This window comes from Vipera berus (genome assembly GCF_964194415.1).
Source record: "Vipera berus genome assembly, chromosome: 7".
In the NCBI taxonomy this organism is placed as follows: Eukaryota; Metazoa; Chordata; class Lepidosauria; order Squamata; family Viperidae; genus Vipera; species Vipera berus.
The window spans coordinates 60,912,133-60,938,399 of record NC_138209.1 but is presented as its reverse complement, the minus strand read 5'-3'; the positions used below and the strand labels follow the sequence as shown (position 1 = coordinate 60,938,399).

At 39.6% G+C, this 26,267-nt stretch overlaps 1 protein-coding gene across 2 annotated transcripts in view; it reads right to left on the bottom strand.

Moving 5' to 3' along the window:
• The window catches only part of LOC308670913 (uncharacterized protein), a 110,544-nt gene that overhangs the window by 58,888 nt on the left and 25,389 nt on the right, over nucleotides 1-26,267 (bottom strand). For both annotated transcript variants that reach the window (XM_081332731.1, XM_081332732.1), the window contains 5 exons: nucleotides 24,107-24,303; nucleotides 7,920-7,984; nucleotides 6,846-6,952; nucleotides 3,798-3,909; nucleotides 1,848-1,947 (listed from right to left, as the gene is read on the bottom strand). In XM_081332731.1, coding sequence (XP_081188857.1) covers nucleotides 1,848-1,947; nucleotides 3,798-3,909; nucleotides 6,846-6,952; nucleotides 7,920-7,984; nucleotides 24,107-24,303 — 581 coding nt within the window. The remainder of the gene's footprint in view (nucleotides 1-1,847; nucleotides 1,948-3,797; nucleotides 3,910-6,845; nucleotides 6,953-7,919; nucleotides 7,985-24,106; nucleotides 24,304-26,267) is intronic.

Sequence of the window (26,267 nt, the reverse complement as noted above, 5' to 3'; positions counted from 1 at the left end):
TGAAGGGGATTTTTTTATGTCTGTGTTTTGAAATTCACAATTTATGTTCACTGTTCAGGCTACCAGAGGGCAGCATTGGCTCAAAGGTATATGGCACTGCCCCAAGCCATTTTGAGTGATGCCACCATCTCTTACTGATGCAAAGAACTGTATTTTTAAAATGATTTGGAAGAGGAGTGGCATTAGCACTCCCTAAACTTTAGCAGTCTAGACCATTGCCTATGTGGCCATATTCTAAAATTGGTCCTTGGTCGGAGTCTACTGTACTGTTGCTAATTCCTTCTAGTTTCTCCCTGAGCTTTTTGTCGCCATCCTCTTTCTGAAAGGATTATTTTGGTTTTGTCTGGTCTTCTCCTGCCTCCACACTTCCTCTGAGGTCCTCCAGGCCCTCTGGTTGTCAACACTCTACAAGGTTTTCCAGGATCTCTTCCTTTTTCACACAACCAGCCCTTTTATAATAATATCTGCCAGTTGAATTACTACAGTCTTGGTCCTGTTCAGTGTAGAGTCAGGAAGAATCTAATTTCTTTCATGACCAGTCTCTGGCACCTCAATCATTATTTTCATGACTGCCATTGTTCAAGATGGCTTCTTCTGTCTTTGATATTGTTGGTGTGGCAAGTTACTGCTGAGGTCAGGATGAAGAGGTTTAGTGTTCTACCAACTATTGCTATACCTGGCCTGGTGCTGCATCCCTTGCTGGTCTTCATTACTTCTAGCAATCATTCCGAAGTTGTTCAGCTTATTATCTTTGCTAGCCATACATGCACATCTTCCCACATAGATAGCCCTGCCTATGCCCATGTGCTCCTAGTCCAAGTCACTACCAGCTTCTTGGCTCCTTCAGATACCTGTTCTCCAGGCTGAGACATCCACTACCACCACTAAGAATCTCCTGTATTGCAATTCTGCAACTACCTATGCTATTGCTAGGTAGGTCTATGAAGGAAAACTGTCTATTCCCTTGTATATTATCTTCTCCTGGCTGAAGTCTCCTAGGATTTTTAATCTGTGTTCTATTGCTTACTGCTCCTCTGCAATTCTTGTCGTGGCTCTTATCACTGCTGGGTGGGCTGGTAGTGGTGCCATCATTTTATCCCAAGGTTCTCTTTCCCAACCTAAAACTCCTCAGCATCTTTTTAGCTTGCACACTCACACATACATACATTTTTTTCTGCTGCTATACCATCACATTAAAAAAGAGGCAACCTTTACTGAGAAAGCTCTATTTTTAAAGGACTGGCTCCTTTTCTTCAATAAGATGGGGCCCTTAACTGGTTAGGTGGGAGGAAGTGTGACACGTTGAGTGACACTTTTGATCACTTTGAAACTGTCTTTACTTACATGTGTTTGGATTTATATAACATGCTAAGCCAAAACACATATTCACTATTCTGATCTATCTGTAAAATGTGGTGCACCCTAACCAAAACCTTGTTTTCCACTCAACTTTTAAAGGGTGATATTTTTCAGAACCAATTCTGTTAAATAGTTTACAAATGTAAACATTTGTTTAGCTAACTATTCCTAAATTGTCAATTTTGAATACAGACATGAAATATTAATCCCAATGAAAGTTATAAATAGTTTTATTAGTGAAATTAACAATGAATAAATCTGCCAGGGAAACAGATTTTTTTTAAAAAAATCTTCTGAAAATTTTCTGCCCATGTATAAAATACTCTTTTAATCGTTAGTACTTATGTTTTAATCAGAAGACCACAGATTTTTCCACACCTTATTTAGAATTAATTAGAATTCATTTATAAAGTACAATAGCAAAAGAAAAAATCAAATGTGTTGAATTTGAATTGTCAAATAGGAAGAGTTAGAAATTGAAGATGTACCCATTCCTGTTCCAGCTGGCGCAATCTCCCTGGAAAAGATTTCTAATGCTTCTTTCTGCTTATGAAATACAGCAAGCCAAATAACAACTTCTCGGGGACCCTGTTTTGAAATATTAGAAGAGAGAAAATAAAGGTTAATAGAACAAACAGGAATTTGTTTACTATACAATTATTTTAAAAGAGAAAAAGCAGAATCTAAAATGTGGATCAGAAAACATAAGCTGTAGTAACTTATATACTATATACCAGGGCTTTTCAACCTTTTCACTGATTGTACCACTTTTAGGATATGGCAACATCCGAATACCACCAGTCGCCTAATAAGGTGTCAAAAACTTGATGACCCCCCAAAAAGGAAAAAAGTGATGAAGTACAGTTAGTCCTCAACTTACAACAGTTTGCTTAGTGACTGTTCAAAGTTACAATGGCACTGAAAAAAGTGCCCCCCAAGCCACAGCCGAGCAAGACATCTGCCTGCCTGCCCGGCGGTGCTTTTCCTCCTGTCCAAGGTTTTCATTGTTGTGAGCACTTCTGTTGAGGATTGGCAGCGGGGGTGAGGTAGGGGGTGTTTGGTTTTTATTCCCGCCCCCTCTGCTGGTGGTTGCAGCAGGTTTGGGTCACTTCACATGACCCTGGGAAACTGTGACCGTCAGAAATATGAATCAGTTGCCAAACATCTGAATGTAAATCACAAGACCCTGGGGATGCTGCAACATTCCAGCTGATCAGTGCTTCTTCTGGGCTCAGCAGAAGCGCCAGAATCAGTGCCGAGCTCCAGCTGGAGCCTGGCACTGATCCTGGCGCTTCCACTGAGCCCTGACAGCCCTGAAGAAGTGCTGATCCTGGCGCTTCCGCTAAGGCCTGACAGCCCTGCAGCTCCAGCCCTCTCTTGTTCAGGCTTGTGTGGTGCTGCCACCGGTTCAGCTCATTCTCCTCCCTCGCTACCACTTTTCTAGGATGGTCGCGTACCACCTGCCAGGTGCCAATGTACCACAGGTGGTACCCGTACCACTGGTTGAAAAGCCCTGCTATATACTACTTTCTGGAAGTAACTTTTTATACATATAATTATTTATACATAATAAAGTAGAAAGAGAAAAACAAACTAAAAGAAATTAAAAACATTTAAAAATGATATTTGATTTCTAATTTTCCCCCTTTTCTGCCTCTACTAATTTGCGGTGTTTATAAGCATTTAGGCTCCCTTAGAAGCCATAATGTGCATACAATATTTGCCATGTCATATTGTATATAAGGAGACCATTGTTGCTTGAATTTGATTAATTAATTGTATTATATTTTGAAGTGAAAAGCATACTACAATGAAATAGTGTTGTATTTGTAAGGTTACTGGTTTCATAAAGAATTTTATTAAATGAAATAAAAAGAAAATTGTGAAGATAATAAATTATGATGCCACTCACAAACCTTCAATCTGTATAGAACATGATATGGTTTAGGTATTTTATTTATTTATCAGCAATCTTTATACCAGTAATATAAATAATATAAACATATATAAACAAAATATTATAAACAATAAAAACAAATACCCAATTCAGCATTGATAACTGATGGCCACAGCTCTTATTTAAAATATTTCTATCCCAATTCTCCTACAGCTTACACCTTGCTCTAAAAACAATCTACTCTGAAGACCTGTGTCATAGAAACAAAAATAAATTACCATTAATGAAAGTGACTTTATTCTTAATGATGCTTAGCCTCAAACCTGCATTTCTGTTCAGGTTCCTATCTAAGAATGGCAGGTCAGAATCCACAAAAAAAGAAGCATTTTCTGCAAATATTTATCTTTGTTTCCATTCACCCCTCCTACCTTTTTTCATGAAAGAAGTGAAATGATGGAGGAGAGTCAAAGGGATAGAAAAATACAAAGGATGTAATACTTCTCTTGACTTAACCCCTGAAGCCCATCCATTTCATACTTACACCCTCTATGCTCTGCTTTGCATGAGGTCCATATGTTTCTTCAGAACCTAAAATCTGTACGTTAACTGCACTGTAGTCCTCATATCCCTGCTGATGAAACATAATCCGTGTCCTGAAAAACATTACACAGTCATTTTTTCATATTTTATTTGCATGTATTTTATCCTACCTCACATTATATCACAACACTGGAACACATATAATAAAACCATAAGTAAAAACATCAATCAGCAAGAACCAATCTGGTGTTCTGGTTAAAGCAGGGGATTCAAACTCGCAACGTCATGTGACATGTCATGACGTATTGCGACTTTTTTCCCATTGTCGGCAATGGGGTGGGTGTGGTTTTGGCATGACGCATCAGGCTCGTGGGCCGGCAGTTTGACACCCCTGGGTTAAAGACACCAAGCCATAAACCAGAAGACTGTGATTTCCAGAACTCCTTTTATAAGCTTTGGTTAATATACCAAAAGCATTCCTTTCTGGAAGACAATTACCATAAAATTATGGTGCATGAACTTGTAACAATGTAATGTTTCATTTGAGGTTAGTCCTTGGAGCAATACAAAAGACTACAGATAATCCCTGAGTTACGAATGTTCGCTTAATGCTTGTTCACAGTTACGTGATGAGCGCCCCCTAGTGCTTACAAGCAAGTTTCAAAATTACAAATGTTGGTGCACCACGGCAGTCGTTCACCCTTATGAGTGACTGCAGTGCACTGCAACATTCACCCTGGTTATTCCCTCCCTCCTCACCCTCGCCCGGGTCTCCCTGTGCACCAGGCCTTCAATACTCACCCTGCAAAGATCAAGATCCTTCACTTTCTTGGCTGCTCCAGGCCTTCAGTGCATCCACAGAGAATACAGGCCTAAAGTAACGCAAGATCACATGAGATCAGTGGGGCGAGATCTCACGCTACCGATCTCATGGTACTTTAGGCCTCTGTTCTCTGCAACAGAGAACGGAACTGAAGCTGCGGGATGCTTCCACGTGCCTCCGGAGGCTGGGTCGGGGCATTGGAGGCCTTTTCCAGGCCGCTCCCACCCGGATCTGAGGCCAGGTAGCCCTCCAGAGGCTCGTTTCCAGGTGGTAGCGGCCTGGAAAAGGCCTCCAATGCCCAGATTGGACATCTGGTGGGCTGTGGAAGTGTCCCCTGGCCTCAGATCCAGGCAGCAGTGGCCTAGAAAAGGCCTGCAGAGCCCAGATTGGACCGTGTGGGGGCCGCGGAAGCGTCCCCTGGCTTCAGATCCAGGCATTAGCAGGAATCGTGGCAGAGAGGAGACAGATCTTTTCCAGGTGAGTTTGGCGTGGCAGGAAGGGAGGGGGAAGCATGAGGTATCTTAGTGGGACAGGAGGCCTTGGGGACTTGTTCCATCACTAGGCCCTCCATGGCCTTCCCCACCCTGAGATACCTCATGTTCACTAAACAAGCCCTGTGCATCTTAACGAGCAAGGGAGTGATCTCGTTCGAGATACGAGATTCACTCTACAAGTTTTCAAGTTACGAGTGGACTAGGCAGGCTTCATTACACTCATAACTCGAGAACTACCTGTATTTTACATCTATATTTAAAGCACTAAACTGACTACTACCAATTCATTTATTGCCAAAATATAAAGAGCTTGTCTTTACTTGTAAAGGGCCTACATAGCTTATGATAAGTCTACTGTATTTGACAGAATATCTCCTTGTAGATGTCATCTAAAGAGCTTTCAGCTACAATTACTGCAAATTCATTTAGTGGTGGTATGAAATAAAGCCTTTTCTGTTGCTAATTCTGGTCTTTAAATTCTGGTCTTTAACCTCTTCCTAGGTTTTTGAAAGACCCTTAAATACTCTTTTTGTCTTAAGTTTTTATAGTTGCTTTTGTTAATTTTATTTATTCATTTTATTTATTTTAATTGATTGTTTTAATTTTGATTTTAGATCACCTTTTAATTGTAAATTATGAAAGATAAATAATTAAAGAGTGACTAAATTTGGTTGAGTTTGTTGTTCATTTTTTTAAGGTGTTTACTACTGCATGAATATTTGGGATTCAAACACTTCCTCATCATCGGACTTTTTTAAAACTATAGTTGGGAAAAAAAGAGATTAAAAAAATGCTGGAAACTAAGCCAGATTTTTACCTTTTTGTCTAATTGCAGGGAACAAACATATTGACACTGTTTACAAGAAATCCAGGAACACATTTATTTAGGATTGAAAACCATTATGTTTGAAACCACTCTTTCAACAACATTTATGGATGATGATAGACAACAGTGTGTAATTTATTACACAATAACTGTTGGTAATATGGGGCTGCCCTTGAGGACCACTTGGAGGCTTCAACTGGTGCAGAATGCAGCCGCGCGAGTTGTGATGGGGGTTTCCTGATACTCCCATGTAACACCTCTACTCTGAGAATGCATTGGCTTCCGGTTGCCCTCCGGGTGAGATTTAAGTTGCTGGTGATGACCTATAAAGCCCTAAATGGCTTGGGTCCGGGATATTTGAGGGAACACCTTCTGCCAGCATCAAGTTCCCTTCGTCCAGCGCGTTCGCACAGGGAGGGTCCTCTCAGGGTGCCGCCGGTAAAAGATTGCCGGCAGATAACACCCAGGGGGAGGGCCTTCTCTGTGGGTGCGCCTGCCCTCTGGAACCAGCTGCCCGTGGAGCTCAGGACTGCCCCTGACCTGCGTTCATTCCGCCAGGACCTGAAGACTTGGCTCTTTGAGCTCTCTGGCCCAGGCTGAGAATTTTAACTGGGGTTCTGTTTTCAGGGATACTTTAATCTTTTTAATTGTCTTTTAAATTTTATATTTTGTATTGGTATGATTTTAAAATGCCCTGTAAACCGCCCTGAGTCCTTCGGGAAAGGGCGGTATATAAATCTAATAAAATAAATAAATAAATAAATAAATAATATATAACTTGAAACATTAGGTATATATGACATTGTTCATAATTTGAAATAATTATATTTTAGTACCCTGACCAAATAAAAATTTACTACTGTATAACAAATCAGTTGGGAAATGTACTATGCATTAGCATCTAACCTTTCCAAAATACTTTCAGCTATTCTTTTTCCTTTTTCTATTGCTCTTGGTCCTCCAATTGGGCAGCAAGCTGTAGCTCTGAATCCATCAAGATAAGTGGCATTTACCTGGGAAAATAGTTGCAAAAGATTTACAATTAATTAAATAATCTCTGATTAGAAATATAAAAATTCAATTTTATGTTTATGAAATTTATCAAATAATCACAGTCTATCTTATCATAGTAATAACAATAAACTATAACTGATAGAATCATTGCAAATTATGTTGTCAGTGTGCCAATGGTTAAAACCTAAGCTTATTTATGGAACTAATAAAAAGCTTATTATATTATTCTTGTAAAACCAGCCTCCACAGAAGTCAAGAGCCAAGACCTTTAATTTTAATAATAACAACTGTAGGGACCCCCAAGGGGAGGATCAAAAAAGGGAAGATAGTGGCTATGGTTACATGACTAAAGCCGCAGTCATTTTCTGATGTTTGGGAACAGGACTTTGATTGCAAGTACACATTCTGCCAATGGTCCTGCACATATACTGGCATTTGCAAAAAATTCTGTTGCTTCACAGATGTTTCATTTATTTTTATAAACATTCAATATAAATTTTATTGTTCTGCTAATGAAGTATTACTTTTATTCCATATACTCTGTATTTCAAAGCAAATATCTTTCAGAATAACAGGGTTGGAAGGGACCTTGGAGGTCTTCTAGTCCAGGGGTCCCTAACCCCAGTCCAAGGACCGGTATCGGTCTGTAACCCATTGAGGACTGGACCGCACAAGTGGCAGGTGAGCATGCAAAGCTCCATTTGCATATGCACAGTATTAGGTTGCCTGCGCAAAACCATCGCTTCTCCCCTGCCGCCACTGCTGCCAGTCCGTGGAACCAGAAATGTTGGGGATTGCTATTCTAGTTCAACCCCCTGTTTAAACTATATAAAGTTTTCTAACTTTAAATCAGAAGTATTTTTATATATATGACAAAATTACACTTGAAATTTTCATGTCATAATAGTTTTGTATTGTCTCCAAATTAACTCTAATTTATATAATTGAAAAGCAATGAAAAAGAACCTTGTAAAATGGTGAAGGAGGCAATCCTTTGGCTCCCTGAACTTTCACTACACCACCGTCAATGCCTAAAAATAATGTTTAAGAATTCAGGATTATTTATAATTAAATGGAAAAAAATATCAAATCAAAATTTCTGTTTACGGGGTTGAGCAATAGATATAACCAGATAAAATCAAATAGTTAAAAGAGAAGAGAAAGGGTTGGATTACTCTAAACACCAGTGTGAAGTCAGCTTCCCTTCTCAGAACCTCAGAAGTAAGGCCAGGCATACCACAATAGTAATGGGAGACTTTAAATACTCTGATATCAACTGGGAGATAAATTCTGCAGCAAGTGGGAGATCGAACAGATTCCTAACCAATCTAGCTAACAACTTTGTCATCCAAAAAGTAGAGGAGGGAACCAGAAGAAAAGCTATACTGGACTTAATTCTTACTAATAGAGAAGAAATGATAGAGGGAGTTGAAGTTACTGAACTTTAGGTGACAGTGACCACGTCGTACTGGAATTCAGTATAATGCAAACACAAGCAACAGAACATAATCCAACTAGTGTCTTAAATTTTAAAAGAGCTGATTTTAACAAACTCTGAGAGAGCCTAAGCAAAATTCCATGGATGAAAATCCTAAAGGGGAAAAGAACTCAAGAAGTGTGTGATTTCCATCTTCAAAAAAAGGGGGAAAAAACAGACTCAGGAAACTACAAACCAATCAGCCTAACAGTATCTGGGAACATACTGGAAAAAATAATGAAAAAAAAACAGATCTGTGAACATCTAGAAATAAAGTTATAACTAAAAGCCAGCATGGGTTTGTTAAAACAGATCATGCCAAATCCATTTATTTCATTCTTTGACAAAGTGACTAAATTAATAGACAAGCGAAATGCTGTGGACATAGTAGACTTCAGCAAGGCATTTGACAAAGCAGACCACAATTTACTTCTTGGTAAGCTAGAAGAATGTGGGATAGACAGCATCACCACCAGATGGATTTGTAACTATCTGACAAACTGTAGTCAATGAGTCGTCCTTAATTGTACTACATTTAGGTGGAGGGAAGTAAGCAGAGGGGTACCACAAAGTTCCATCTTAGGCCCAGTACTCTTCAATATCTTCATAAATGACTTGGATGAGAGAATAGAAGGGGAACTTACCAAATTTGCAGATGATACTAAGTTGGCAGAAATAGCCAACTCCCCAGAAGACAAGCTCAGGATCCAAAATGAAATTTAATGTAGAGAATAGCAAGGTTTCACACTTAGGCAGGAAAAACCAAAGATATAAGTACAGATTAGGTGAAACCTGGCTCAAAAACAGTACCTGTGAGAAAGACCTTGGAGTCCTAGTATACGATCACTTAAATGTGAGGCAGTAGAGTGCGGCAACAGCAAAAAAAGTTAATACAATCCTTGCTTGTATAAAGAGGCATAGAATTAAAATCACGTGAAATATTAGTATTGCTTTATAAAGCCTTAGTAAGGCCACACCTGGAATACTGCATCCACTTTTGGTCACATTACAAAAAAGATGTTGAGACTTTGGATAGACTAAAAAGAAGAGCAACTAAGATGATTAAAGGCCTGGAGACTAAAACATATGAAGAACGGTTGCAGGATTTGGGAATGGCCAATCTAGAGAAAAGAAGGACTAGTGGGGGGGGGAGAGACATGATAGCAGTATTCCAGTATTTGAGAGGTTGCCACAAAGAGGAGGGGGTCAACTTATTTTCCAAACACTAGAAGGCAGGACAAGAAACAATGGATGGAAATGAATCAAGGAGAGAAGCAACCTGGAATTAAGGAGAAACCTCCTAATAGTGAGGACAATTAACCAGTGGAACAGCTTGCCATCAGAAGTTGTGGGTGCTTCGTCACTGGAGGCTTTTAAGAAGAGACTGGACAGTCACTTGCCTGAAATGGCACAGGGTCTCTCCTGCTTGAGCAGGGGGTTGGAGTAAAAGACCTCCAAGGTCCCTTCCCGCTCTATTCTGATTGATTGATCTTTCAATCACTATTATTATCTGGCAGGTAGGCTAAAATTCCTGTAGCTCCACACACTTGCAATTGTGACTTTGAGGAAATTGAGACAATTAAACATGTCTTTTATTGTAACTTTGAAAGGATGTAATCCCTTTACTAGGTTCACCTGGGAGAATGGAAGATTTTTCATACCTATCTTTTGCTAAGTGAAACCACCTAGACAAATTTATTGCTGCAGCAATAATGAGGCAACAACTAACATCAAAGAATTAAATTGCAGTAATATGAACTCTACCTTCTTGGTGCTGACAATAATGCAGTAAAATGAATAAGAAATAAGAAATATGTTTATATTTCACATGTTTTATATTTCATATTTCAAATGAGACATATATGAAGGATAGTTCTATACTGTATGTGGGGCTTAGTCATGAATGTGATCTCTACTCTTCTAGAATTTTGATTCAATCAGAGAACGTTGTATAGATGTTAGCCCCAAAACTTATTCTTCTGAAAAGTTGAGGTCTCTTGTATACCTGTCCAACAATTCTGCATCTTTGCTTTTCTGCAGCCCACTTCATCATCCATGAAAACATTTGAGATAACATAATAACTGTGAGCATTACTGCTCACAGGAAACCTAAACACCCATGGAATTACCACAATAAATCTAATTTTTCTTATTTTTGTACATGATACATACATCCAATTGGGTAGTGTATAATAATATGATTAAAGGCATAAATAAACAGCAAACAAAGCAAATAAATCCAAAGGCAAACCAAGTAGAAAATAAATAATCTAGTCACCATAAAATTACTTAACTGTAAAATCAAACAATAAACATATATTCAAACAAAATAGTCTTCTTGTCCCTGCAGAAGGTCAGAGAAGAGAGCATTAGGGATGCTCCTGTAACAGATTTCCATAATGTAGAAGCCATTACAAAAGAGGTTTGCCTTGGATCCATGTACTTTTGACTTCTTACGCAATTGGCTCCGGAAAGGATTCTCTTCCAAACACAATTCTCACACAGACCTTGTTAAAAACACACATTCCAGCAAATGAACTTTTAATATAGAACTAATATATCTATATATTAAGGCAAAGTCTTAAAGTAGAGTCCCTTCCTCCCAGTCATATGGTACACCTGAAGGGAACAATTGTCTTCATTACTAATAGAAAATCTGCAGACAATTATTTATCTAATAATTATTTGAATATTTACTAATCTGATAACAAACTCTTAGACTTTTGTCTTCCTGGGTTGGTATCAACAGGCTACTGATAAGACCTCATTCCAAATCAGCAGATGGCTTCACAAAGAGCTTTCATATAAGTGGTAAATCATATACACCAGGCATGTCAAACTCGTGACGTCATGTGATGTCACGTGACGTATCAGAGCTTTTTCCCCATTGCCGGCAATGGGGTGGGTGAGGTATCATTGTGATGCATCCGGCCCGCGGGCCGGCAGTTAGACACCCCTGATGTAGACCATCTACCAGAGTATCAATGCTATTTTTATTCCATGCTGAAGCCTGAATCCAGTTTAAAAGGGCTCTAAATAATTTACTTAATCAAAAATCTGTCATCCCAGTTGTCTACCACCAGCTCCAAGAAGGAAAAGCTGTAGACAGGAAATAAACTGTCAAAAATGGCTGAACTGAGTGATGGCTTCTTAAAGAGAGAATCTTACTAGATGTCCAATTTTCTGAATTGTCAATTGTGTATTGTCATCATTGCCTGAAGCTAATTTTATAGGGATTGTTTGAAATACCTTAGATTCCATGTCAACCAACAGTGTTAAAAATATGGGCATATTTCTATACCTGTTTTCAAACAACTGGTAATTGTATTAATGTGTCTTTTGTAAATAGATATAATAGCATTTTTACTCCATTTCAGAAATTTATAAAAGTAGAAGCTGTATTACTTATGTATATCTGATGGTTTTAAGTAGTACTATGTTGAAAAAGTTTCTGAGTTCTGAAAAATTAAAATGAACTTTAAAGTGAACTAAGGTATGTTTCTTTTTAATGTTTACTGATTTAAATGGAAGAATAAGGTACTAAAGTAGGAATGATAATAGTGCTGAAGCAGCACTTAATTAGATTTCCTGTATAATAATTCTTACTACAGCATTTTATATGGTTCAACACTATTTTGTAACTGTACTGTAATCTGACAGAACTATCCTGAGTACTGAATATTAAAAAAATCTGGTTGATTAACTCAGTGGAGCTGATCTGTCGCTTATTTTCATTATCAGTTTTGGTAGATGAGGTGCTCATTTAAATTAAAGAGCGTTTCTTTATAATGATCAACTGCATTTTAGAAAAGTACTTAAGAGAACAATGCGTGATTACTATGAATTGGAAGTGTGTAAAATATACAAGCACTTTGTCAAAATCTAAAAACAAAAATGAAGTGGTTTATTTAAAAGAAAAAAAGGATTGATGGAAGCAAATTAGTCCAATATTACTTATGACTAAGAAATTGAGTTTCTCTACATAGATATTACTTATTTACTTATTGTTTAATATATTTATATACTATTTTCCATTTATCATAAAGATCAAACTACTTTATAATAAAATTAAAATTACAAATTACACATACTAGATCATATAAATCCCTATTTAATAATATTTCAGTGGGTTCTTTCACTCTTTTGAGCAGTATTTTAATGTCTTTAAATTTATTCTATATTTTATAAATTTTTTACATTTAAGTATTTAAATGCCAGTATCTACTCTGAATAAAATATAAACAAAATAAAAAAAATATAAAATCACACTTCAATTTAATAGGATTACATCACATCAACTTTCTGAAATTTAGTTTTAAGTACATGCATGTGCAGTGCAATTGCACCCTTAAAATTCTACTTAGCTCAAATATGCCTTTGCTTTTAAGAGAATTTTGGTTACAGTCATGTTACAAAATGAATCACTCTTAAAATATTAAAAAAGCATCAGTAAATTCACCCAAATACTTTATCTAATCCTGCCATATGAACTATTTACTAAAGTAAACAATTAAAGTAGAAAGGCCTGCAGTCCTTTTTCTGGAGTACATGTCACAGCACTTATATCTAAAGATATTTCAGAAATCTGTCTACTTTCCATCTGTTAAATTTCTAGTAGAATAACTAACTGAAAGTTCATGTGAAAGTTCATTTGGAGTTCAAATGTGTCATGCTGGGCCATTTACAAGCTAGAAGTTCATTTGAAGGTTAAAATATTTTAATTCTTATTTTTTAAAATACACTGTTTAAATGCAGATACTGCTTAATGAAGCAAGTTTGGCAACTAAAGCACATTTTTTAGAAAATGTTTAGGTTAGTTTTATGTTCTTTGAATCCTTGCCCAATAGGACTGATATCATGAAAGGAGTATACTAAAAGTCTCTTACTTAGTATCATTATTGCTTCACTGACCAAAGGCAGCATACATCCAGTAAAACCTTAAGTTTCTTAAGTTATTCAATGTAGCCTGCCTTTCTGCTCTGATGAGGGCATAATGGAGGAACATTTTAAAATTGTATGCAAAAGATTTAAAACTAATGTTAAGATGTATTAATAATTAAAACTTTGGCAAAAGAGATATATCAGGTTTTTAAATTCAGAAATGTAGGCAAAAGGCAATCACTTTGCAATTATAAAGCAATAAAATGTGCAAATAAATAATAGCTATTAAAGATGACAGATCTTTTCAAATCTGTTTCTTTTTCTTTTTTTTTATTGAAAAGTTTTAACATACAGTTTATCTTTAACAATCCCCCCTCCCCCTCCCCTACCCATCCCTCTGTTTCTATCAATGTCAGAAAATAATATAATTCTGATTTATTTTCTTTTATCAAACTCCTTTCCCACTATCATTTTGAACATATATTGTTTAGGTATGGCTCGGCCAGCCCTGGAGAATGATGGTTTCCAGATCTCTAGATTGGTTTCTCACTTGATGCCTGCAGAAGCCATTACTGTATCATCTCTCTCCATTCCATGCATCAAGTTACTGTACATTAGAGGTCATTAAACTTCATTTAAAACATGTAATAAATATGCAATAATCTTGGTATAATTCATATACTTCATATTTCTGATAGGTAATTATGAATGCATTGCATGTCTATCTATTTGGAGTTCAGAATTTAACTGTAAGGTCCAGCCTCAGCTAATACTCCCAAGAAAGCAGAACTCTTGAAACTGGCATTGTTTCAACAGGAACCTTTATTGAGAGATAGTGAAAGCAAAAAGGCTAGGCAAGATCTGAATAATTCCCAAGTGAAACATTACATTAAACCCCTCTCTTCAGAACCTCTCCCAAGTTCCCAAATGCACAGTCTGTGCTCAGCCAATCCACAAGTGTGATGTTGTTATGGGAACTGGAAGGTGAAAGAGTGATAAGGCGCTTTCCCCAGTCACTGCATCCTCTTCTCAGCAGAGCAGAGATAAGGTAGATGGCTCCAGGCACATTTCTCCCCCCTTTCACACCAAAAGTGATACATCAAAGTTTGAAAGAACAAAGCAAAATAAATACATCCCAGAGCCCATGACCACTCCCCTCCCAACAGAAGAAAGGCCTCCCCACTCACAACACAATGACAGCACCCTGAAAATAATTTGAAAGAGAACTCCACCTGGAGAAATACAAAATAACAAAATGAAAGAGAGTTCACAGATTACTTGGCATGAAAACATTTGAGTAACCTAGGGGCTCTAAGATGTTTCTTGTGAACCCATTAGTTCTGGGATGTGGAGAGGTCTTTCCAGGCCACCAAATACCGGGTGGCTCCATGGTGTTTGCATGAGTCTAGGATTTCCTTAATCTCAAAGTGTTGCTCACCTCTATCATGATGGGTTGTGGTGTTGGGGAAGTGACTGGGCGTAAGGATGACGTTATCTCAGGTTTTAGCAGACTGCAATGGAATACAGGGTGGATTTGCCTTAAGGCCTTGGGAAGCTCCAACTCCACTGTGACTAGGTTTATAATGTGTTTGATTGGGAAGGGTCCCACAAATTTTCGCCCTAACATTTTGGAGGGTGGAAGTGATATGCAGGTTCTGAGGTTTTGCTGGTAAAAAATACAGGAAACCAGAAGTTGCCTTCAAGTTTTACGCTTTTATTCAGCTGAACAAAATGAGAGCAGACCCAAAAGACAAGAAATCCTTGTATTTATTCTTTCTGGTTACATAAGGAAGCCATCCAGCAAAGCTGACACACATACGATAAAGGATTTCACCCAGTAAGTCTGGCATACTGTAGATAAGAGAGCAGAAGTAACAAACATGTTCCCTTTTGGGTGTTTCCCTAAAGATATCGTATGTTCTTGGGTGGGTTAGGACATTGGGTGTTTTCCTTGCTGGCTTTTCATGACCCTGCATCCAGGACTTTGCAAGAGCCCAAAGACAGTAGGGCCATCTGTACATTCACAATTGATATTTCCTATACTACCCCCTAGGGACGCAGTGGCTCAGTGGGTTAGGACGCTGAGCTTGTCGATCTGAAGGTCGGCAGTTTGGCGGGTCGAATCCCGAGTGCCGTGTAGCAGAGTGAGCGCCTGTTACTCGTCCCAGCTTCTGCCAACCTAGCAGTTCGAAAGCACGTAAAAGTGCAAGTAGAAAAATAGAGACCACTACGGTGGGAAGGTAACAGCGTTCCGTGCGCCTTTGGCGTCTAGTCATGCCGGCCACATGACCACGGAGACGTCCTTGGACAAGCGCTGGCTCTTCGGCTTTGAAATGGAGATGAGCACCGGCCCCTAGAGTCGGAAACGACTAGCACGCATGTGCGGGGGAACCTTTACCTTTACTTTTTTATACTACCCCCTAATCCTGGGTCAACAGAAGGGATTGCAGGAACCTGGTAGACAAGTATACGCTGTCCCCAATGTGGAATGGTTTAGGTTCTATTCTCTTTTTACCTACTTGAGCCTTATAGGCTGCTCTAGCCTCATTGTCAGAACCCATATCTTAACAGGCCCCTTCTTCCTTTCTAACCCAAACCTCATTCTCTTCTCTTTCTGGGTTCTTCCATACTCCTGAAGGGGAGGGTGGAGTGCTTGTGGGTTATTGCCTTGACTTCCTCTATTGCTACAATGTAACACTTTGCTGTTTCTGAATATTTCTTCTGTGAACTTTCTCTCCCCTTGTTGTCAGCTAGTAATTGTGGGGGAGAAAGGAATGCAACTGGTTTATCTCCGAGTTCACAAGGGAAGGTATGAAGAGCCATCAAAACATTGCTGCAGCCTGTAGACAGTCTGATGTTATCTCCTTTTTCCCACAACGGACTTAACACCTGGGGATTGGCCCATTCGAACTGACCAGATGAATTATGGGGTAGGGTTTGCTTGGGACACTTTTAACCTATTGATCTGAGTGGGAAACCCTCAGATCCTGTCTATTATGACTGCTATCAACTTCTCCTAATAAAAGCTCCTTTTGGAAGAAACTGATTTCACAAGTTCTACTTTCTTAGGATTGGGTATTGAAGTGGGCCCTGACACTCATCAAGAGCTTTTCTAACAATTGGCCAAGTATTTTGCAGTTGATTCATCCATTCTTTAAGGGAAGGAATGGTGGGTTCATTCATTGGCAGTTCAGGCATTGAGTTGAACTCTTGTCCTGTGGCCAGGGATGAACCCAATGTTAGAGTGCACAGCATTATTATAAGCCACTTTGGCAAATGGCAGGTCAGTCCAATTGTTGATAGTTGATGAAGTATCATAGGTACTGTTCCAGTACAGAATTCATTCATTCTGTCCCACCATTTGTTTGAAGATGGTGACTAGAACTCAGGCCCTGTCCATTCCCAGGAGATCCAAAAATGCTCTCAGAACTCAAATGTAAATTGGACCCCTTTGTCTGAAATTATGCGATGTGGGGCCTCATGTAGTTGGTAGACATAGTGGAGGAACAATTTTGCTAGAGTCTTTACTCTTGGGATCTTTTGAGAAGTAATGAAATGGACCTGCTTTGAAAACAGATCGGTCACCACTCAAATAATGGTGTTTCCCATGCTTTCTGGCAATTCTACAATAAAGTCTATAGAAATCTCTCTCCAGGGTGCTGAAGGTTTTGCAACTCGCTGCAGAAGGCCAGGTATTTCCCCGTCTTTGTTTTTCTGCTGCACAGGTAGGGCAGTTGGCCACATAAACTTCAATATCCTTTTTGATAGAAGGCCACCAGAATTGCCTCTTTAACAAGTGTAAGTTCTTTACGAACCCAAAATGTCCCACCACCTTCAGGTCATGACAGGTCTGCATAGTCTTTAGCCTCTGGCTGGCTGGGACGTATAGCTTCCCTCCTACCCATGCCAGCCCTTCCTGCATGGAGCAAAGGTTCTTGTGACTAATGAACCATTCATCCATTTTCAGGACTTGGTTAAAGGCCAGGGTGATAGTGTTCTCTAATGGTGGGGTGCCTTTTGATTGCATCCTAGTGATTATTGGGGCTGCTAGCTGCTGCACTGGGAATAGAGGCTTAACTATTTTGGCCTTTACACTGTTGTATTCTGGTAGCCTGGATAGGGCGTCTGCCAGGAAGTTTTTTTCCCCCCAGGTAAATAGCAGACGGTAAAATTGAAGTGCTGGAAGTGTTGCTCCTGCTGTGCCTGCTTGGGGAACAGTTTCCTCTGGGTTTTCAATGCTTCTAGGTTTTGGTGGCCAGTCCAAACCTGGAAAGGGATTTTGCTTCCTTCTAAAAAAAATGCCTCCAAATGAGAAGGGCCCACCTCACTACATAGGCTTCCTTCTCCCATAACACCAAGCATTGTTCGGTTTCAGTCAATGTTTTTGAAGTGTATGCACAGGGCTGCAATTGGCCTTTTTCATTTTCCTGGAGCAGTATCTCACCTAAAGCCACATCGATAGCATCAGCCTGAATGAAAAACGGTCTCTCTGGGTCTGGGTGTCTCAGGACCGGCTCCGTAGAAAAAAGTCTTTTCAGCTTTTTGAATATGGCTTGGCATTCCATAATCCACTTTAGTGGCTGGCTAGGTTTTGGCTTGTTTTCCCGCTTGGTTTTAATAAGTTCCTAATGGGCAGTGCAATTTGCACAAAGGAGGGAATGAACTGCCTATATAAATTGGCAAAACCCAAGAAGCTTTGCAATTGCTTCCTGGTGCATGGGGTTTCCCATTCTAAAACAGCACACACTTTCTCTGGGTCCATCTCCACCCCCTCATGAGAGATCCGGTAGCCTAGGTAGTCAATCTTCTCTTTGTGCAATTTGCACTTTGAAAGTTTGGCATATAGTTTGGCAGCATGGAGTTAATTCAGGACCGCTCTGACCAGTTTTACGTGCTCCACTTTCATCTCAGTGTATATTAATATATCGTCCAGGTATACCGAAACTCCCTTATCGAGATGCTCAGGTAACACTTCATTGATCAGTTGCATAAATACTACAGGGGCTCCTTGTAAACCAAAAGGGAGCACTATAAATTGGAAGCAGCTCAGAGGGCAGTTAAAAGCATTTTCCATTTGTCTCTCTCTAATTCTGACTCAGTAATAAGCCTCCCGTAAGTCCAGTTTAGAAAATACTTTTCCCTTGCAAAGGTGGGCCAACATGTCTTTCATGAGGGGCAAGAGGTACACATTCTCCATTCCTACTGAGTTCAGACCCCTATAATCCATGCACAGTTGAAGAGATCCACTTTTCTTCTCCCGGAACAACACTGGGGCTGCCACCCAGGGTCAGGCCAGCTAGATGAAACCTCGAGCCAAGTTGTTATCTATGAACTGGCACAGTTCATCTAACTCCCTGGAAGTCATGGAGTACTGTTTAGGCTTTGGAAGTTTATCTACTGGTACAATTTCAGTGGCACAGTCTGTGGGGCGGTGAGGGGGAATTCATCTGAACCCCTCTCGCTGAATACTTCAGCCAAATTGTGGTAGTCCTTAGGTATGTCTCTCAGTGACTTGCTCCTTGTGGCCGCCGTTCTTTCTTGGTTTGGCTCTCTTTTTACTTTGTTGTAGCTGGTAGGCAGGGCTTTCTGTTCCTTTGGGAATCTTAACCACCTGTCCCACCTGTTCACTCGCAGGTTTCACTTTTTCAGCCATGCGAGTCATAGAAGAAGGGGCCATTCATGCCAGGTGTCACTATAAAGGTTAACATCTTGGAGTGGCTTCTCATGGTTAAAACCATGGATTCAGTGGCAAAGGTGGCCGGGACACCTACAGTGGTGGACCCATCTAGCAGCAGAACATAAATGGGAATATTGATAATAATAATAATAATAACAACAACAATAATAATAAAGTTGGAAAGGTTCTTGGAGGTCATCTAGTCCAACCCCATGGTCAGGAGGAAACCCTACCATTTCAGACAAATGGCTGTCCAGTCTCTTATTAGAAATTTCCAGTGTTGAAGCATTCACAGTTTGTGGAACAGCTTGTTCCACTGATTAATTGTTCTAACTGTCAGGAAATTTCTCCTTCTAGGTTGCTTCTCTCTTTGATTAGCTTCCATCCGTTGCTTCTTATCTTGCCCTCACATGCTTTGGAGATTAGCTTGACTCTCTTCTTTGTGGCAACCCCTGAGATATTGGAACACTGCTATTATGTCACCCCTCGCCCTTCTCTTCATTAAACTAGACATACTCAATTCCAACAATTGTTCCTTATATGTTTTAGCTTCCAGTCCCCTAATCATTTTTGTTGCTCTTCTCTGCACTCTTTCTAGAGTCTCAACATCTTTTTTTGATTCTATCCCTCTGTTAATGCAGCCTAGCACTGTGTTGGCTTTTTTGGCAGCTGCAGCAAACTGCTGGCTCATATTTAAGTGATTTGTCCACTAGGACTCTGAGATCCCTCTCACAGTTACTACTATTGAGTAAGGTACCACCTATACTATACCTGTGCATTTGTTTTTTTCTTGCCTAAACGTAGAACCTTACTTTTTTCACCATTGAATTTCATTTTGTTAGATAGTGCCCAATGTTCAAGTCTGTCAAGATCCTTCTGTATCTTAAGCCTATCTTCTGGAGTGTTGGCTATTCCTGCCAGCTTGATGTCATCTACAAATTTGATGAGTTCCCCATCTATCCCCTTATCCAAATCATTGATGAAGTAGTTGAAGAGCACTGGGCCCAGAACAGAGCCCTGGGGTACCCCACTATATACTTCCCTCCATGTACGTAGATGCAGTTCCATTGTGGACCAAACGCTGAGTACGGCCAGTCAGCCAGCTACAAATCCATCTGGTGGTGATGCTGTTTAACCCAAATTTTTCTATCTTAGCAAATAGTTTTTTAATGTCCTTAGGCAGATCCTAGTTTTAGGGAGGAACGGAACTCTACAATCTCAGTGCTCTTCAGGGCCATGTCTTTAGGAAAGTCTTGGTCAGTTTTTCCCCAATGATCAATCTGCCTTCTTTGCGGAGCAGTTTTGTGCGGCATTCCACAGCACGGTGGCCTTTCTTGCCACATTTGAAGCAGGCAATTGAGTGTGGTGGAGCTGCTAGAGAGGTTTTGATGTCTCCCTTTTCCTCTCTGGCAGGGACCGTCTCCACACTCTACTGGATCGGTGCTGGTTCTGAGCTTGGTTGATCTCAGTTTCTTTGGCCAAGATGCAGCAGTCATGGAGGCACATGGGGGCTCCTTGGGCAATGCAGGCATGGTATAGATCATCACTAAGCACTTCTTTGAAACAGCTCACCAGGATGTCTTCCGGCCAGTTGAGGCAGTACACCAGGTCCTGAAATTCTTTGGTGTATTCGGCTACTTGGCAGTGGCCTTACCTCACTATTTTAACATGCTCTCGCACCTTCCGATCAGCCAGGGGGTCTCTGAACACCACTCTAGTGCTGTCACAAAGCGGTTTTAGTTCTGGAGCTCTGGTGCAGCTGGCTGCAGCACCTCCAGGCTAGGGTGATTACCTGGCTCTTTCACTGGGGAGCTCCCACCAATATTTCTGCATGTATGTGAGGATGTGGTTGAGAATAATCCCAACTGTTGCGGGTCCTTATCGAACTTTACACCCAGGGGGTGTGTCTTCCAGTCCGGCTCCCTGGGCATTCACTCTGGCTGGTGCGACTTGAAGTGGAGTAGCTGGGGCGATCGTTGCCCTTTCTGCAGAAGCCACGGTGTCTGCTGAGGTTCCTGGGGTGGTGGACTCACTTCCCCTGCAGACAGTTTCCTCCGCCAGCACCTCACACTTTTCCCTGAAGCCGCCGGCTTCCTGCCCTTTCAGGTTCTAGAAGGCTTCCACCATCAAGTCTCTGGTGCATTTCAGGAAACAGTCAGCTTAATTTGGCTTTTTACCCACTTCATTGTCAGCGTAGAGTAGCTCCATCTCGTGTTTCCAATCCAGTTTCCTGTTGCCATGGGTGAGAGCAACCCTCTGGGTTGTTCCTTCCCAGTCCTGCTTTTTTCCCACACCAATGGACCATCTTGGCCTTGGGGGATCTTCCATGGTGGCTGCTTCCTGTGTCCACTCTGAGGGGCTCTCCTCATGGTGGGTTTTCAGGGAGGTTTCTGTCCAGCACTCAGCCTCCTCCTGTTTGCTGCCATCGTGGGACATTGTGTGCACGATCCCCACAGTAGGGCTGTAATCCCTCTAGGTTGACTACTTTGCAGATCTTGCCTAATGTAAAGTTCTGCCTCAGCTAATACTCACAAGAAAGCAGAACTCTTGAAACTGGCATTGTTTCAACAGGAACTTTTATTGAGAGTTAGTGAAAGCAGAAAGGCTAAGCAAGATCTAAATAATTCCCACGCAAAATGTTACATTAAAACCCTCTCTTCAAAACCCCTCCCAGGTACCCAACTACCCTGTCCAAATCCAGCCAATCCATAGGTGTGAAGTTGTTATGGGACTTGACAGTTGAAGGAACAATAAAACTCTGTTCCTAGGCATTTATTGCTCCTTCAACTGGTAGTTGAAGAAGCAATAAAACTCTGCTCTTCTCAGCAGAGCAGAGATAAGGCAGATGGCCCCAGGGACATTCCTCCCCCCTTTCACACCCAAAGAGATACATCAAAGGTTGAAAGAACAAAGCAAATGAAACACATCCCAGAGCCCACAACTTCCCCCCTCCCAACAGAGGAAAAGCCTCCCCCTTCCCAACAGAATGGCAGTGCCCCAAAAATGATTTGAGGGGTCTGACAGTAACAGCATTTGGCTGACGTTAGCCGCTCTCAAAAAGCTGAACAGAAATGTAGTTGGTAAAAGCACCAGGAAATCTCTGGACTATAGGCTAGACTAGGAAATAGATAAAAAGGCCCATAAGAAGGAATAGAAAAATATTTATATATTGTTTCCCCCTCAAAATTTATTTAACTTTTCAGTTAAGACTAACATTTTTTCCACTTCCTTCCATTCCATTAACATTTGTATTGTATTATTCAGATTAATTACATACTCGCAAGACCTCATTTTTACTAATAATGTGAAATGTGCAATGAGATTTTTTTCCAATGAAAGTTTTAAAAAATAAACTAAGAGTCAAGGTGAATAAGATGCCTCCAGTTTAAAGCTGATTTCATCATTCTTTTTAGCAAATCATAATGAGATGAAAATTACAATTGAAAGCTAGGTGGAAGTTAGATCAAAAGGTTGGCATCACAATTATAGATCAAAATTTAATAAAACAAATTAGAGACTTAAATTGTGCACATATAAAGAGGATATATAATGCTTTAATTGAATTGGATTTGGAAACGGAATTAGTTAAAGATTGTATGATAAAGTGGGCACAAAATATTCAGGAACCAATTTCGTTGGACACTTGGGAGATAATTTGGGTCAGAAATGTTAAATTTACTCAGGCTCAAAATTTAAGAGAAATTTTTTACAAAATGTTTTATAGATGGCATCTGGATCCGAAGAAGTTGTCTAACATGTATCCTAACTTACAGTCTAAATGTTGGAGATGTGGTAGTTTAGAAGCCACCTATTTTCATATGTGGTGGACTTGTAGAAATATAAAAGCTTTTTGGATTAAAATTTGGTGGAACATTCAAAAGATTTTTAAGAGAAAGATAAAGTTTTCTCCGCAATTGTTTTTATTGGGTATTGTTGTAGATTGTGATGTTAAAGAAACCAATTTGATGTTGAATATGATAACAGCAGCACGGTTACTGGTGGGACAATATTGGAAGAAAGATAGTTTGCCTACTATAGAAGAATGGGTGCTTAAAGTTTCGAATCTTGCAGAAATGTCTAAGATTTCTGCTTACTTGAAAGATCATTCACAGGAAAGATATATTTCAGTTTGGAGGAGATGGATAGATTATATTCAGAATAAATATGGGACTAAAAAGTTCCATTTAGCTTATGAGTAGATTTTAGAGGGATATTGTTATTGATTGTTGGTACTTTGTATGTATTTATGTTAAAGGGGAGTTAAAGCACATTATGAATTTGGTTAATTGTATATTATGTATAATTTTTATTTAGAATATGATTATTATAACTATAATCCTGTATTTAGCTCTGGGAAGTGGGGGGGGGGAAGTGGGCCGGTTTGGGGTGGGGGGGATTTGGGGATATATTGTAAAATCTTGTTTTTGTAAAACTCTTTAATAAAAAAAAGAAAATTACAATATGTGCATCATGACATACTTCTCTGCAAATGACAAAATTAGGTCATGAAGTCTGCCACAACTATGTAAATAATAATCACTTAATCTTCTTTGTCTGATTCCCACCCATGGATTGCCATCTCAAGTTCACTGCTTTTGCACTGTTACATGAACCATTCCTCACAGCAAAGACAAGTTTTCCCATATCTCCTTTTCTGGCCTACTTTTCAGTTTTATTTAAAGTTAAAATTTATAATACCTGATTTGGCGCACACGCGCACACACACACACACACACACACACACACACACACACACACACACACACACAAACACACTATGGGTCTGTTGAAATGGAAAAAAGTTCCACAATGCAAGCATGTATGATGTGACACTCACTCCAACAGCATTCTGCATTTTCTTCTGCATCAAAATCTAGAGATCATAATTCTTCAAACCAGTGTTTCTCAACCTTAGTTAACTATAAGGTGTAGAGTTCAACTCTCAGAATTCCCCAGCCAGCTCTAGATTATGGGAACACTCTGCATGAGTAAACATTATATAGAAGTTTGATTCCTGTTATGACATTCCATAAGAACATTCTTTTTCTCAAACAACAATAAAACTGTATACCACCCCTCTCATTTCCCTAGAATAATCCAATATCAGCAGACACTGACCTGCAATTTCAGTAAGGGAGACTTGAGAAAAATCACATGAGACATCTGGTAAGAGATATTCTTTAGGATTATCAATTTCATATACCAATTGTTCTGCCACAGTGCCAAACGTCACCAGCCCTCCTGTGTTAGGTGCTTTGGATACAATAAAACTTCCATCAGAAGAAGCTTCTATTATGGGGAAACCAATGTTATGCCTAAAAGTTCAAAATATTAAATTTTAATTATTTGGAAAGTATGTCAATAATGTATTTCATGGGAAAGTTTCTGTTGTTAAAAAACATTCCTAAACAAACTATCAAAATGTATACCAGTTTGTTTGGTTTTTTAATTGTGCAGATAACCAAATGATCAACTGAATAAACCAATTAGATACAGAAAAGAGACAAAAATATCAAAGCTTAAAAAAAGCTATCAGTATGTGAGCAATATCAGTCGAAGAAAACATCACAATGTCTTTCATGTTGCAGTAAAAAAATCACAACAAAACAATCGGATATGAATTGCTTTTATGGCATCGCACTTTTACATTGCAGCTTTGGTGAGATTTAATTCAAGCAAATGTATTGTAGGAAAAATGTATTTTTTCCCAAGTTATCAGCTACTCTGCAATCATTAACATTCTTTGCCCACTTCTTAGGACACTTCGTAGTCAACCTATATGAGGTTCAGTGCTAGCTAAATGCCTACATTTCCTAACCTTATTATATTGCACACATTTCAACTAATTGAGATAATCAGAGTCAGCCATATTGCAACCATAATGCAGTAGATTGCAAACATGTTGCATTTCATATAGGGGAAAGAGTTGAGATGTGTTTGAATATTAGTAGCTCGGGTTGGTAGTTGGGCTGTTGGTTTGATTTCCGAGCTTGGTGATTTGGCTGCAAACATTTCATCTCCATTCAGGGGGATATCTTCAGTGCATTTTGAATTGTGCTCGTCTGTCAGAGCACTGGCCTTTAAATTGATGTGGGTGTTGTTTGCCCAGATGTTTCTGAGTCATAGTCTGGTTTTGGATTGTTTGTTTGTCTGGCTGTTGTTGTGGGATGTGGTCTGGTTTCTTGTGGGGGGTTGTGATTTTTGCTGTGTGGTGGGGTGCCGGTTTGTTCATTTTAAATGCTGCCTTTGGGATTGCGGTTGAAGTAGTTCCTTCATTATCAGTGATTGGTAGATTGGGTTGATGTCAATGTGCATGTTTATTGACTTATTGGTGGCAAATCAGGGGTAGGAGTTGCTCGAAAAAAAGAACAAGGACAAAACGGAGGATATTGGGGCTTACTGTCTATAGCAGCTTTAACACATTGCAGCTACAACTTCAGGGACATCAACATGACAACATGACAGCTTATTAAAAATGAAAGTATGAAACACAGCAAAGATAAAACAATGTTATTTTATGAGGTAGCACCAATTCACAAACTGACTACTGTGGGCAGATTGTAATGGCGCAATTGATTTTTCAGCATTGTCAGTAACTTTTATTTAGAGATGGATCCTGTAAACAAGTGCCAATTGGCAAGAGGTTTTCTCATCACAGGGCACTAATTCTAAGGAGAAATAAACATAATAACATTTACCACTGCACTCTCCCAGGACTCAGCAGAATCTTTCACATTTAACTTCTATTCCAAGTTCTACAAAAATCTTATTAGCACTAGTTTCCCTGGAGATGACATAATTAAACAAACTCTCCATTATCTTAGCCATGCCACAGTTGAGCTGTACTACTAAATATTTTTAAGTACTCAGTGGCTGTCATGTCTTAAAATGGTGAATAAATCTCATTTCACCAAAAAAACCCGTCCCCAATTTCAACATATCTTTCCTTATGCAGAGCCTGAATTCTAGGTCTGTAGCAATGGAACAGCTGTCTAGCACATATTACAATACTATGCTACTGTAAGACTAGTGCAGGGGTCAGCAACCTGAAACAGTGAAAGAGCCACTCGGAACCAGTTGCCTCACAAAAGGAAAAACTGGGAGCCGCAAAAAATGTGTGCACATGCGCGTACATGCGTGCATATGCAGAACAGGGTTTGACTGAAGAGTGGAGCCAAGGCGAGATATGCACCTACCCTGCATATTTGAATTGATTGGTTGAACTTTTTTTAGTCCCACTTATTTTATTTTTTTTGGACTGCACATGGCAGAGGACTGG